This window comes from Podarcis vaucheri (assembly GCF_965113315.1).
Source record: "Podarcis vaucheri genome assembly, chromosome: 3".
Classification (NCBI taxonomy): Eukaryota; Metazoa; Chordata; class Lepidosauria; order Squamata; family Lacertidae; genus Podarcis; species Podarcis vaucheri.
In genome coordinates, this window is record NC_138761.1 from 50,354,041 (window position 1) to 50,368,964 (window position 14,924).

Consider the following 14,924-nt stretch of genomic DNA (forward strand, 5'->3'; position numbering starts at 1 on the left):
CAGGGTGTTCCTTTCTTTTATTGTTTCTGGTGAATGTGACTGTCAACCTGCCACTCAAACAGGTGCAAAAAAGGAGGGGCTGCTTGCACAGAAGAAGGTTTTCTCTTTCTTTCGCCCACTTCCCTAAAGGTCTGGATCTTCTTGCGTGCCACAAGGTGCAATTGGATCCTATAATCACTCCTTGTTGTTGTTTTGCAGGGCTGGCATTTTCCAGAAGCTGTCCTCTCAACTCTTCAGCCCCTCTACCTCAGTTATACCTGCTACAGGTGGATTAAGAACAATGCCTTACACTTTCCGGAACTCGGGTCCACGGGCTCCCCCCGCCCCCCAAAGCGCTTCTGCCACTCACTCCACTGGCCAGACCTACAAGGAGCTGAAGCTGGAATGCCAGCAGAAGGGGACACTCTTTGAGGATTGTGACTTCCCAGCCAATGACGCTTCCCTTTTCTACAGTGAGAAGCCTCCCGTCCCCTTTGTGTGGAAGAGGCCTGGGGTGAGTGCGATTTCTCTTTCTGTCAGTCCCTCTCCCATTGTGTAGAACCTTGTGCAAAATGAGACAGCTAAACTTCTATTTACAAAAGACAAGTTTCTCTCCCTCAAGGTTCTAAATATAGATATAATGGCCCAACATTGTAAGAAATCAATATTGTAGTGTGGCAGCAGCTAAGCTTGAAAATCCCTGACATCAGGCACCTTTTGGGCAATTGCTAGAAATATTTTTATTCAGACAAGCCTATACAGACATGTGGCATGCTGACACGTGTTTTAATCTGGTTTTCAGCTTATTGTTGATTTTAATTATTTTTAATGTTTTCAATAGCTGCTTTTTACTCTTCTGTTTTTACTGATAATTTCTTGTTTTATGCTCTGATGGTTTTTTACAGCCAACTGGTATATAGATTTTGGGAAATATTTTTTTCTGTTTTAACTGACATGTCAGCTGCAACTTACCTGGATGGAGGTATCTTGGCTGCTATTACCAAATAACTTATCATGTAGCCCAGAGGACTGCCTTTAAAAATGACCCCCAAATTTCAGTTGGTCTGGAAAACATCCACAAAACTATCAAGTGAGACTAGTGGATTTGACCTGAGCTTTGGCAACTGAACCAATTACCAGACTATTTCTCAGCCCAAATTTAAAGTGTTGATTTTGCCCTTCTAAAGCCCTAAAATCTCAGACCTTCATACTAGCCCGCCTTTGCAGTGTTCAAATCCCCAGTCAGCCTGCCCTGGAGCTCACTGGGTAATCTTGAAGCAAGCACCACCTCTCAGCCTAACCTACTTCAAAGAGTTGTAGAGAGGATAAAACAGGAGATGATAATGGTGTGTCACATCTTGGGCTCCTTGAAGGCAAGTGGAATAAAATAATAATAATAAATTGATAAAAATAGACAGAGATAACCATGCAAGTTAAGCCAGAGTATATTTGGAAACATGTTTATGTTTTCTCCTTCTCAGAATGTATAGCACATGTGCATGACTTATTCCCAGCGTGGTGTATAACACGGAAATGCCTGCGTCTATACTGTACCTTCGGACAGCAAACATGTATTTCGAATCAAAACAAATATATTTCACATTCCACACCTCCCATGGGGAAATCTAAGCTCCATTCAGTGGATAAATAACTTGTAACCTACATCCTGTTATTCTTCCTTCCCATAGAAAGAAAAAGTCAACAAACTTTGATTTGCTGTTTAACAGGGATAAACAAACATCACAAATGCATGATGTGGGGCGCTGTTTTAGCAGAGTCCCCCTTGTAGAATTTCATGTCTTGATTCGAGAAAGTATAACAGATAGAAACTCTCTTTTTCTCCTTTAGAATAGAGAATAAGCTTTTAGGAACGCACTTTGTGGAGATATTCGATCGCACAGTTGGAATAATTCTCTCCTTTAAGATTTAGGGCCAATGTATATTACTGTTGTTATTTCATTGTATTACGGCAAGGGAAAAATGGATTATACCCCAAGGGTGCAGAAAATTAGGCACAAAGGTAAACATTCTGCAGGCTAAGATTTATGACGACATTTCTATTGCTTGACTGTCAGGTTGAAACCCTTCAGAAAAGGCAGGTGTGGCTTCACGGGCTTCTTGCTTCCCCGCCCTGTTCTCTTTGCCTCCACCATCTGATCATGTGGTAATAAACAGGATGTCTTCCAAAGTGGGAGGAAGGTAGGCCACAGGACTGAGGAGAAAAATAGCAGGAAAAGCCATAACCCACCTCATTTCAGTCCAGCCTTTTGGAGGGAACCAATAAGACAGAGGATCCAAATACTGCAGCTTAAATGAACCAATAGTAGCTGTACCCTTTGAAACCAAAAGGCAGTTACTTTACCCTAATGCAAATACAGACAATAATAATACAGATATAAAATCCTTTAATTGCCCCATATTTCTGCCACAGGAGATGGGACCTTTGTAGCAGTAAGTTACCTCAGTAGCAGGTTACCTCAGAAATCTGCTATTCCCACATGAGCCTTCATGAGTAGCAGGCTCAAAACAACAAACTCAAAACTAAACAGGGGAACAATCACCACTCTTTCCCCATCCCATCTGTGTCCTCATCTAATCCACAGCTGATCTCCTTTAGGTAGGATGCCCCATGTGTGCCTCACCAGAGCAAAGGCCCCCCAAAAGGCAGTTCAGCATAAAATTTGGAGATGCTAATTTAGAAATGAATCCTATGGATCATCAGTGTGGGGAAGAGTGTGGCCAAGTGTGGCTGCTTAGTGGTGATAGCAGACGTTGATCACCTTCAAGGCCTCTCCTGTTCTTACTCCTTAGACCAGGCTTCCTCAAACTCGGCCCTCCAGATGTTTTCAGACTACAATTCCCATCATCCCTGACCACTGGTCCTGCTAGCTAGGGATCATGGGAGTTGTAGGCCAAAAACATCTGGAGGGCTGAGTTTGAGGAAGCCTGCCTTAGGGTTTTTAATTTTTAAACCAGACTGCCAATGGATGCGTAACAAAATTTCAGACAGTATGCTTTCTGCCTGTGAACAGGGCATGGGGGTTCAGACACCTATATAGCTCTTTGCCCCTCCTCATAATTAATGGAAGCAAGATATATTATGTCTTTGTTGTGCATTATATTTTAGGTGGACCACTCCATGGGTTGGGACGCGGGTGACGCTGTGGGTTAAACCACAGAGCCTAGGACTTGCCGATCAGAAGGTTGGCGGTTCTAATCCCCGCAACGGGGTGAGCTCCCGTTGCTCGGTCCCAGCTCCTGCCAACCTAGCAGTTTGAAAGCACGTCAAAGTGCAAATAGATGAATACCCGCTCTGGCGGGAAGGTAAATGGCGTTTCCATGTGCTGCTCTGGAAAAGGAAGCGGCCAGTCTGCCTGCAGCTGCACCCTCATTCTCCTAAGGAGCATGTCTGCACAGTGCAATGAAGCGAGTTGTGCCTGTAGAGCAGGTCTAGAGGAATCCCTTTCTTATCCCAGTCTCCCAGCACTACAGTATTCTCTAAGGGCAAGCCTGTTCCTTTGTGCTGCATGGTTCCATTGCAAGCTCTGCACGACCCAGTGTGTTGAACAAGCAGGTGGTGCCAGCGATGACTGGGCTGGTTTGACTTGCCTTTTGTTCTCTTTAATCATGACACACCGGCCTAAGTAATGTTCTCCCCCAGTTGGGCATTGAGCAGCAGGAATGCAGCCAGCCAGGTCACCTGCTCTCTGACATTTCCTTTGAAGCAGGGAAATGCTCTGGGGGAGAAAAAATGCCAGCCTCTGGCTCCATTCAATTTTTAAACTACCAGTAGCCTGTGTAAAGCTTGCAGCCTCCGTTAATTGCCTTGGCTGCCACCTTTATCCATCTTGCCCACTGTGTAGACATGGTTGATCTTTGTCTCCCCTGCTGGGGAGGAAGGTTCTGCTCCACAAGCACGTTCCTGCATTGGCTCCCTTCCCTCAAAGCCTCTGTTTGTCTGAGGCTTAATTTGAGCCCTGGACTCCAGAATCTGCATCCATTGTGACCTGCAAAGTAATTTTATTAGTACATGTGTATTTATCATCAGCATGTATGGTCCCTTTTAGATAGACAAGTATGCCTTCCCTGCTTTTTAGCTTATCTTTTAAAACAGATATTGGCAACCCAGGGTAACTGCTTGCCTTGAAAGCAGTTGATGCTAAGAGTGGCATGATTGATGAGGAGGATGGATGAATAGACCCAAAAAGCCCAGTCCTCCGAAGTGAACTGAAGTGTAGGTGGGTTCCCATGAGGCAAGACACAGCAACAACAGGAAGAACCTTTGTTGAACTACATAACTGGGAAACAGGGGCAAAGCAACTGAAGGCCTGGGCCACTCCCACTCCCAAAGTGATTGGCTGTCTAAACGTCCAAGCTGCGAATCACGACTCAGAGTTCAAGGGCCAATGGCAGAAGCCCAAATCCTGAAATGCTCTGTGATTGGATATCATGTATTGAATCAGAACACAGGGGCTCAGAATCCTTAGTCCAGACTCAAGCTCAGGTAAACACAGACCACTGAATACATAACATAAACACTGTAGGCAGTTGTATTTTTCTGTGAAATTCCCTCTGAGAGCAATGGAAAATCCTCCAGTCTTGTAGACCACTGGGCACCTTACTCTACTATTCAAAGCACACCACTACCTGAAGGAGCGTCTCCACCCCCATTGTTCTGCCCGGACGCTGAGGTCCAGCGCTGAGGGCCTTCTGGTGGTTCCCTCATTGCGAAAAGCAAAGCTACAGGGAACCAGGCAGAGGGCCTTCTCGGTAGTGGCACCCACCCTGTGGAACGGCCTCCCCTTCAGATGTCAAAGAGATAAACAACTACCTGACATTCAGAAGACATCTTAAGGCAGCCCTGTTCAGGGAAGTTTTTAATCTGTGATATTTTACTGTATTTTTGGTCTTTGTGGAAGCCGCCCAGAGTGGCTGGGGAAACCCAGCCAGATGGGTGGGGTACAAATAATAAATTATTATTATTATTATTATTATTATTATTATTATTATTATTGGGCCGAGGCCGTTTAGGGCTTTAAAGGTCAACACCAGCACCTTGAATTGTGCTCGGAAACGTACTGGAAGCCAATGTAGGTCTTTCAAGACCAGTGTTATGTGGTCTCGGCGGCCGCCCCCAATCACCAGTCTAGCTGCCACATTCTGGATTAGCTGTAGTTTCCGAGTCACCTTCAAAGGTAGCCCCACGTAGAGCGCATTGCAGTAGTCCAAGCGGGAGATAACTAGAGCATGCACCACTCTGGCGAGACAGTCCGCGTGCAGATAGGGTCTCAGCCTGCGTACCAGGTGGGGTTGGTAGACAGCTGCCCTGGATACAGATTTGACCTGCGCCTCCATGGACAGCTGTGAGTCCAAAATGACTCCCAGGCTACGCACCTGGTCCTTCAGGGGCACAGTTACCCTATTCAGGACCAGGGAGTCCTCCACACCAGCCCGCCCCCTGTCCCCCCAAAACAGGACTTCTGTCTTGTCAGGATTCAACCTCAATCCATTAGCCGCCATCCATCCTCCAACCGCTTCCAGGCACTCACACAGGACCTTCACTGCCTTCACTGGTTCTGATTTGGAAGAGCGGTAGAGCTGGATATCATCTGCATATTGATGGACACCCAGTCCAAACCCCCTGATGATCTCTCCCAGCGGCTTCATAAAGATGTTAAAAAGCATGAGGGAGAGGACGGAACCCTGAGGCACCCCACAAGTGAGGGCCCAGGGGTCTGAACACTCATCCCCCCACCACCACTTTCTAAACACGGCCCAGGAGGAAGGAGCGAAACCACTGTATAACAGTGCCCCCAGCTCCCAACCCCTCTAGACGGTCCAGAAGGATGTTATGGTCGATTGTATCAAAGGCCGCTGAGAGATCCAGCAGAACTAGGAAACAACTCTCACCTTTGTCCCTAGCTCGCCGGAGATCATCAACTAGTGCGACCAAGGCAGTTTCAGTCCCATGATGAGGCCTGAACCCCAATTGGAAGGGATCCAAATGGTCCGCATCCTCCAGGCGTGCCTGGAGTTGTTCAGCAACCACACGCTCAATCACCTTGCCCAAGAATGGAAGATTTGAGACTGGGCGATAGTTGGCCATACTGGCCGGGTCTAAAGATGTTTTTTTAAGAAGCGGTTTAATGACCGCCTCTTTCAGCAGATCTGGGAATGTTCCCTCACAGAGGGAAGCATTTACCACCCCAAAGAGCCCATCGCCCAGCCCTTCCCGGCTTGTTTTTATTAGCCAGGATAGGCAAGGATCAAGGAGACAGGTGGTTGGTTTCACGCATCCAAGCAGCCTGTCCACATCCTCGGGGGTAACAGATTGAAATTGATTCCATGCAACTTGACCAGACAGGGCTCTAGCACTCTCCCGCCCCGGCCCTGCTCCCACGGTGGTGTCTAGCTCCTTCCGAATATGAGTGATTTTATCTGCAAAAAACTTTGCAAAATCGTTGCAGGAGATCTTGGGGTCTTTACAAGGCCCCAGTGGTAAAGGTGGTTCCGTTAAATTGCAGACCACCTGAAAGAGTCTCCTGCTACTATTTTCTGCAGATGCAATAGAGGTAGTGAAGAAAGTGTTCTTCACCGTCGTTATCGCCACTTGGTAGGCTCGACGTTGAGCTCTAACCTGTGTCCGGTCAGATTCGGAGTGAGTTTTCTGCCACCGACGCTCTAGCCGTCTCAGCGATTGTTTCATCGCCCTCAGCTCCGAAGAAAACCAGGGAGCTGTCCAGGCTCCATGCAATCGGAGAGGGCGCTTCGGAGCCAGACAGTCAATAGCCCTGGTTAACTCCGCATTCCAGCGGGCCACCAGGGAATCAGCTGAAAGGCCATCAACATGGGATAAAGCATCCCCTACCACTCTCTGGAAACCATTTGGATCCATTAAGTGACGGGGGCGGACCATCCGAATTGGTCCCACCTCCCTGCAGAGGGGAAGGGTCGTGGAGAAGTCCAGTTGCACCAGGAAGTGATCTGACCATGGCACTTCTTTGGTTTCACTTTTACTTAGTGTCAGATCACCCACATCACTAGAGGTGAATACCAGGTCTAAGGCATGTGCATGACTATGAGTTGGGCCCAACTTATTCAGGGACAGCCCCATGGAGGCCATGCTTTCCACAAAGTCCCGAGCGGCCCCTTGTAAGGTTGTGTCAGCGTGGATGTTAAAATCCCCTAGGACAACCAAACTAGGTGTCTCCAGGAGAACATCCGCCACAACCTGAAGCAGCTCGGACAGGGAATCCTTAGTGCAGTGGCGAGGTCGGTACACCAAAAGGAATCCTGTACTGCCCCTATTGCCCAACTTCCAGAACATGCGCTCAGAAAACTGGGTCTTCCCAGTAGGATGCCTGGTGCAAACTAATGACTTCCTAAAAATCACTGCAACCCCCCCTCCCCGCCCACATGACCTGGGTTGCTGTGCGTAAGAGAAACCTGGTGGGCAAGCGGCAGCAAGGACAGGCCCATCTGCTTCCTCCAACCAGGTCTCTGTCACGCATGCCAGGTCAAATCCTCCATCCACAATCAGGTCGTGGATGGCAGTGGTTTTATTCATCATTGACCTGGCATTACACAGCAACACCTTCAGGTCATGTGGGTTTCCCCTGTTGATTCCAGTATCCATCCAGTCAAGGCCAGACTTGGAGGCAGGGATAGTCTTCAAACAACGACTAAACCTGCCTCCTCGGTAATGACATGGTCTGGTCTTAGCGTAACTCCTCCTCCTGCCCATGATCACTGAGATCGGATGTCCCAGTGCTTCCCCCCCCCCCCCGTGGAACTTGTCCCAGCCATCATGTTGGCTGGGGCCCCACTCCCAGGAAGCCCTGATCCCACCCCTTAAAAACAAAACACAAACTATACAGAACCAATAAAACAACAGAAAACAAAACCAGAACAATTATACTAAAATTAATCCCCAACCAAATATCCATCCCACCCACCCACCCCCAACAAAGGAAAAAAGGAAAAAAAGAAACACAAATTTAAATTGCCACCGACTGCTTGAGGACATTTTAAAACACATTAACCACTTGGAACAGGGAAGCAATTGCAGAACACTTCCCAGCTTCCCCAAAAGTTTGTTCCAAATAAGGGCCTGGGCCACGCCCCCTGGGCCAGTTGGAGAAGGCCCTGGAAGGGAGCAGGTCCTGCAGTCCTCACCCAGCCAATGGTGGTGGTGGTTGTTGTTGTTGTTGTTGTTGTTGTTGTTGTTGTTGTTGTTGTTATTATTATTATTATTATTATTATTATTATTATTATTATTATTATTATCATCATCATCATCATCATCATCACTATCCTAGCCACTCCAGGCTGTGCATGGCTGGTGAGTAAGCAGAGAGAAGAAGAGAGGAGATATCAGACAGAAGCCCTCCTAAAAGAATCTGCTCTGGATTCTTAAGTGGACTGATTTGAAAGCTGCCCTGGGAGCCTGTCTGGGCTTGAAAGGAGCCTAAAAATATTTTGTTAAAAGCTATTAAATATCCAAATTAGTATAAAAGTCTTTAATCACTTGCTGTGCCTACGCACGAGTGCTAATGTGCCCTGTGGTATTCCTAGTGAAGTCTCATAATTCAGGAAATCAACAGCAGTAATTTTCCATTTTCTTTTGGGTCGGACACCAGCAGCACAGGATCTTCATATATTGACAATGATGCCATAGTATCATTATGGAGCCATAAATCTTCCAATGCACAATTTAATAAAGGACAGGACTTGGCAGATCTTAATGTCTGCTGTTTGCTCAAGGCTCCAGGTCTGTCATTGGGCAGAACAGACACACAGTTGCAGCAATGCACAGCAGAATAAATTCTGTTCAGAGCACTTATCTTTTTTTTCCAATATTCTTCAAGGAAATCGTTAAAGACCCACAGTTTATTCTTGGAGGCGCCACAAGAACGGACATTTGTCAAGGGGAACTTGGTGAGTGTTCTTTCCCACTGAAATTGTAGCTGCCTTGTGCATGGAAACGCGAGTGTTGACGTGCATATGGTCACGCAGCTAAAGTTCATTGGCTCTACTTTCTCATTTGTGTGGGTTCTTTGCTTCACTTGTGTACAGTCTCATCCAATGATTACCGGTAAATACAGAGAGTAGATTTCAGGCCTGCCCTTTTTCACCCAACGTCCATCATGCATTTGTATGTACACCACAAAACCTCTACCATGCATCAAATATGATTCCTGGGTAGGACAGCTCACCTTACATATTTGATTCCCTATACCCAGTGCTTTTCTTTTAGTAAAAAAGGTGCTGGCACTGAGTACCCTTGAGTACCTCTAGGAAAAAACCCCACTGCCTATATACCATACAACCAATTTTAAAAGAAAATATCTAGATAAACTGGAGTGCTGTTCAAAATAATGCCACACTGATGTGCAACCATAAGAAAAGGCATTGGAAAATTTAATAGCTAAGCAATAAAGGTTTAATGGGAATAATTTAACGAGGAGCTTTGACCTCCACTTTGTAGATGTGAATTCTAAAGAATTCCTGTTAATTGGAACCAGATGACAAGAGGAATCAGTGCTTTGTTCTATTTGATTTCCAGGTGACTGTTGGCTATTGGCAGCTATAGCATCTCTTACTCTTAATGAAAGCACATTAGCCAGAGTAGTGCCACTCGATCAGGATTTTGGACCAGGCTATGCTGGAATATTTCATTTTCAGGTAAGAGAACTCTTGTCATACATTTCCAAATGTCCAAGCCACCCCCACTACCTTGGTGCGATGGCATCAAGCCTGGTTTGGGCCAATCACTGTACCAGCTCCTGCTCTTTGTCCACCTTCCACCCAGACTGCCATGTGCAACAGTGCCCCCACCACTCTGTGTAGCCCCACTGGACTGAGGGGGAGAGTTTTGATTGCTCCGTTAGTCAAGACTTGCCATTTGACTGCTCCGAGAAAATTAAGTGGGTTTTGTTGCTGGGGTGGTTTTTTTGCTACTGAAAGAAGTACAAATTACTGTGCTGCATATTATTTCACCTTATCAAATTATTCTGTTTACCTTTACCAAACAGTTTTGGCAACACAATGAGTGGCTGGATATTGTCGTTGATGACCGATTGCCCACTTTCAAAGACCGGCTGGTTTTTCTACACTCAGCTGATCACAATGAATTCTGGAGTGCATTGTTGGAAAAAGCTTATGCCAAGTAAGCCTTGTGGGTTATGTGATCTAGGTACTGTTCATGGTTTCCTTGGCTTTCACAACCTGCACCTCATTGCTATCTGCACTCTTCTCTCACACTGTCATCTGTGTGGTCTGTGAAATTTGATTGTGAAATCAGATACTGAGGCCTGCTATTTTAGCTCTCTGTGTCTGCTACCACTGCTAAGGATCTAAAGAATGCTAATAACAGAATCATGGTAATAACCTTAAAATAGGGAGTATGCAATAACTTCACCTCCAAATAACCCAGGGAATCATAGTTTTCCTCCGATAACAGTACAGTTTTCAGCATCCTTAATTAAACCATAGTTCCCAAGGTTCTTTGAAGAAAGGTAATGTCCTTAAATGTGTGGTATGTAACAGCTGTACTATAAGTAGCTGCAGTGGTGTGCCTTTTGATTTATACTCCAGCCATAGTTTATTCACCTAGTTCAGAAATGGCCAACATTGTGCTTTCCAGATGTTGTTTCGGACTACAACTTCCATCAGCTCCAGCCAGCACACCATGCTGTCCTAGCTAATGGGTGATTGCATCAAGGCACAATATGCTAGGAACCTCTGCTGCAGAAACCATTCAAAATATATTGGGCATGTACAAGAACTTGGAAATGATTTGGAAGCAATCTTTGATTTCTGTAAGGCTTGTCTAAGAGACTTTCCTAGTAGATTATCCCAGTGCTTTTTCCCCCCCTTAAAAATGTTTGGGGTACTCTCATTTTGACTCAAGAAAATCACCATTTTAAAGTTTGAATTGGGAAAAATAAATACAGTAAATGGACAAAAGTACAAAGATTCACAAAATGTTTAGGGGTATGCGTACCCCTGCGTATCCCCTAGAAAAAAGCACTGGATTATCCCAATCAGCAATGCAGCAATTGAAGTGGTATATAGTATGAATTCCACCCCTATTATCCAAGAGACTTGGACAAGTTCTTGGTCAAACATTCATCATCTGAGGCCCTTCTTCATGGGCTTCCTCTAAGAGAGGTCCAGGGGGTGGCAACACGAAAATGGGCCTTTTCTGCAGTGGCTCCCGGTTTGTGGAATTCTCTCCCCAGGGAGGTTTGCCTGCACCTTCATTACATATCTTTAGGCACCAGGCAAAACCTTTCCTCTACAACCAGGTCTTTGGCCTTTAGCTATAGGTGGCATTTTAGAAGTTGGTGGGACGTTTTAAATGTATTTCTTTTCCCTCTTGGTTTTAATGTATATATGGGGGGGTTTTTTGTTTGTCCGTTTCTTTGGTTGTAAGTCACTTTGGGTTGCCCTGGACAAAATAAAGCAACTAACCAATTTAATAAATAATGATGATGATGATAAGTTTTGTATATATATATGTGTGTGTGTGTGTTTTCTGGCCGCTGTCAGGTTGAATGGAAGTTATGAAGCTTTAAAAGGCGGAAGCACAATTGAAGCAATGGAAGATTTCACAGGAGGAGTTGGAGAAATGTTTGAAGTTAAAAAAGCTCCAGAAAATTTCTATGACATCTTAAAAAAAGCTCTGAAAAGAGGTTCAATGGTGGGCTGTTCTATTGATGTAAGTAAAATGATAAAGCTGAGTTTCAGGGGTTTTATCTGTATAGATCTGTTTCGTTGCTTTGAATGAACAATTTCTCCAAAGTACTGAGTTCCCTGATGCATAATAGGGATGGAATATGATGTTGGTATATCATATCATCTGCTGGATGCTGCCATGATACACAGAATAATAGAATTGTAGAGCTGGAAGGGACTCTGGGGGTCATCTAGTCCAACCCCCTGCAGTGCAGGAATCTCAAATTAATCACCCATGAAAGATGGGCATCCAATCTCTGCTTAAAAACCTCCAAGGAAGGAGAGTCCACCACATCCCAAGAGAGTCCGTTCCACTGTCAAACAGCTCTGACTGCCAGAAAGTTCTTCCTATTGTTTAGTTGGAACTTGGATCCTGTTTTGTGTAACTTGGATCCATCGGTTCAAGTCCTAGCCTCTGGAGCAGCAGAAAATAAGCTTGCTTGAATTTCCACAACCCTTAAGATATCTGAAGATGGCTATCTCATATGTTAATTAATTAATTAATTAATTAATTAATTGCACTTACTAAAATCTAAATTTGAGAAGGAGCAGCAGCAACCAGTGTCTGCTCAGAAATCCCTACAGATTTCAGTGAGACTTTCTTCCAAGTAAGCATCCACACAGTTGCAGCCTAAGCCCCATACACCAGTGGCGTAGCGTGGGGGTGCAGGGGGGGCGGGCTGCACAGGGCGCAACATCTGGGGGTTAGGGTTAGGGGGCGCAAATCCACGGGTTAGGGGGCGCAAATTACTTGCCTTGCCCCGGGTGCTGACAACCCACGCTACGCCACTGCCATACACCATTCATAGCTAATTCTTCTATGCTAGTCCATCTTCTTAACCCCATCTATATTTGAAGCCATTCACAGCACTCATCCGCAATGTGTTGCATTTGGATTCTGCTCTGAAGGAGCTCAGATTACTACTTTGGCCTCACATGAATCCTGTAAGAAAAGTTAGGTGAGAGCGAGCAACCTGGGCAAGATTGGTTCATAGCGGAACAGGGATTTAGATCTCCCACAGCCCAGCCCAACATGCTAGCCCCTACACCACACCAGAGACCTCTTCTGGGGATCTATCAACGCCCCCAAGTGTTTGGGAAATGATTTGAGGTCTTACTTGCATTGTTGATTAACGAGCTTTCTAAACATTTTATATGTTATCACTGTACATTATATTGTAGGATTTTGTATTTCACATTCCTTACCTGTAGCTGTTTCCAACTAAATCACTGCATACGCAGAATGATTTCTGCAAGCACAACAGAACATCCTCCCTTCTCCTTCTCCAAATCTGCTCTGGGGTTTCCCCCAAAGCTATGGAACAGATTAGGGGCACGGAGAGGGGGAAAGGGAGGGGAATTTTCATTCTGTTTGCTGAAGATGTTCCATGTACAAATGTTTTCTTTGGATACAACCCCTTGCTTCTAAATGTGGTCACTCACTCTTCTCACTCTTACATATACATGTGAATAAATACATGATGTTACTTCAATAAGACTAGTATTTTAAACCTATATTTCCATGCCTTAGACCAGCAGTGCAGCTGAGTCAGAAGCTCGTACACCCTACGGACTTATAAAAGGTCATGCCTATTCAGTAACTGGTATTGATGAGGTAAGTGGCTTTTCTGTTGTGGTTTGTCTTGCTGTGAAGAGGACGGAACCTATTTTTATTTAAAGGGGAGGAGTGGTTGGCTTCGGACACCAAGCCTGTTTATCTTATGCTCAGAGATAGTTGTAATATAATATGCTTTTGAATTGCTGGGGTATTGTTTTAGTTGGCTTCACACAGCGTGGGCAATTCATGCCCATTTTTGTGAATCTCTCCCCCCGAAAAAAGAGACCCAACTTTATGTTCAGGTCTAAAGTACCAGGGGCTTGGTGATTTGCTTTGTGAAGAGAATGTCATCCAGATTAATTGAGTTACTCAGCATTATAAAGAAGAACTGCGTCTTAGTTTAAGATGTCAGGATGAATGTGGATGATTAGATTCTCCATAGGCTAAAATTTTCAAAATAGATGCTGTATAATAGATGCTGGGGAACCTTTTTCATCCTGGAGGCCACATTCCCTTCCAGGGGCCAGTTGCCAATGATGAGCAGGGCAGAGGCAATGGTTGACAGAATAACAGATGCACATTTCGCCTTTGTACAGTAGGCTGATTTTCACACATACACAAGTCCATCTCTGTCTTACATCCAGATAAGCGAAAGTAATAATTAGAGTTCAAGTACATATTCTAGCTGAATAAAAAACACTCTGTGTACAAAGCTGAACTAGTAAGCAGTGTGCTCTGAGGACAGGGATGTAGTCTGAGGATAGTTCTGGCTGCCAGAAATGAGGGCCTTGAAGGCTGCATTCAGCCATCCAGCTTGGGGTTTCCCACTTTGCTTTATAACCCTACTAAACTCAGTTGAACGTCTTAGTTCAACTTTTTAATGTTTGAAGTTTTGTTGTGTTCCTTTATATTTTGTTGGAAGCTGCCCAAAGTGGCTGGGGCAACCCAGTCAGATGGGAGGGGTACAAGAATTTTGTTGTTGTTGTTGTTATATTAAGTCAAGGTAGCCAGGGAATGCTCTAGAATGTTTTTGGACTACAGTTCCCATCAGCCTGAGCCAGCATGGCCAATGGATGATGAGAGTTGTAGTCTAACCATATGTACAGGGCATCATCCTGGCTGTCCTTGGATTATGCATGTGAGTCTTTTTCTTTTTGCACTGGAAAGGTGTTCTGTATTCTTTCTCTTTCTTGCTTCCATTCTCACTAGGTGGACTACCAAGGCCGGAAGGTGAAGCTCATTCGAGTGAGGAACCCATGGGGTCAAGTGGAATGGAATGGCCCTTGGAGTGACAAGTTAGTATATTCACTGTTTCAAGAACTTTTAACATACACAAGTTCTGCAAATGGGGTGGGGGAACAGTTATTGAAAACACAACGCTCTCATGGGATGATAAGCCATTCTCAGAACACCCACTGGAATAAATGGACTGCATTTACCTAATTCAATTGATTTCATTGATATCACCCATTATTTAGCACCTGACATTTTGGATGACACAGTAAAGTACAGGCACTGAAGCGGAATATGCAATGGCTAAACATCACTGGTGTGATAAAATATCCACGAGTGAACGGCCAAGGTCAGGAAATAGCTTCAGCATTAGTACTGATGGACAAAGCAATCCTAAGTAAGGGCTGAGAGGTGC

The 14,924-nt window shown here is 45.1% G+C and overlaps 1 protein-coding gene across 2 annotated transcripts in view; it reads left to right on the plus strand.

Annotated features, from left to right (window-relative positions):
- CAPN9 (calpain 9) overlaps positions 1-14,924 on the plus strand; it is a 27,362-nt gene continuing 12,438 nt past the window's right edge. The window contains exons 1-7 of one of the 2 annotated variants that reach the window (XM_082217009.1): positions 1-493; positions 8,847-8,916; positions 9,545-9,663; positions 10,014-10,147; positions 11,533-11,701; positions 13,250-13,333; positions 14,486-14,571. In XM_082217009.1, coding sequence (XP_082073135.1) covers positions 281-493; positions 8,847-8,916; positions 9,545-9,663; positions 10,014-10,147; positions 11,533-11,701; positions 13,250-13,333; positions 14,486-14,571 — 875 coding nt within the window. In that variant the 5' untranslated portion in view covers positions 1-280. Of the gene's footprint in view, positions 494-1,274; positions 1,353-8,846; positions 8,917-9,544; positions 9,664-10,013; positions 10,148-11,532; positions 11,702-13,249; positions 13,334-14,485; positions 14,572-14,924 lie in introns of those variants that run through there. The other variant, XM_082217010.1, reaches the window with a different exon arrangement.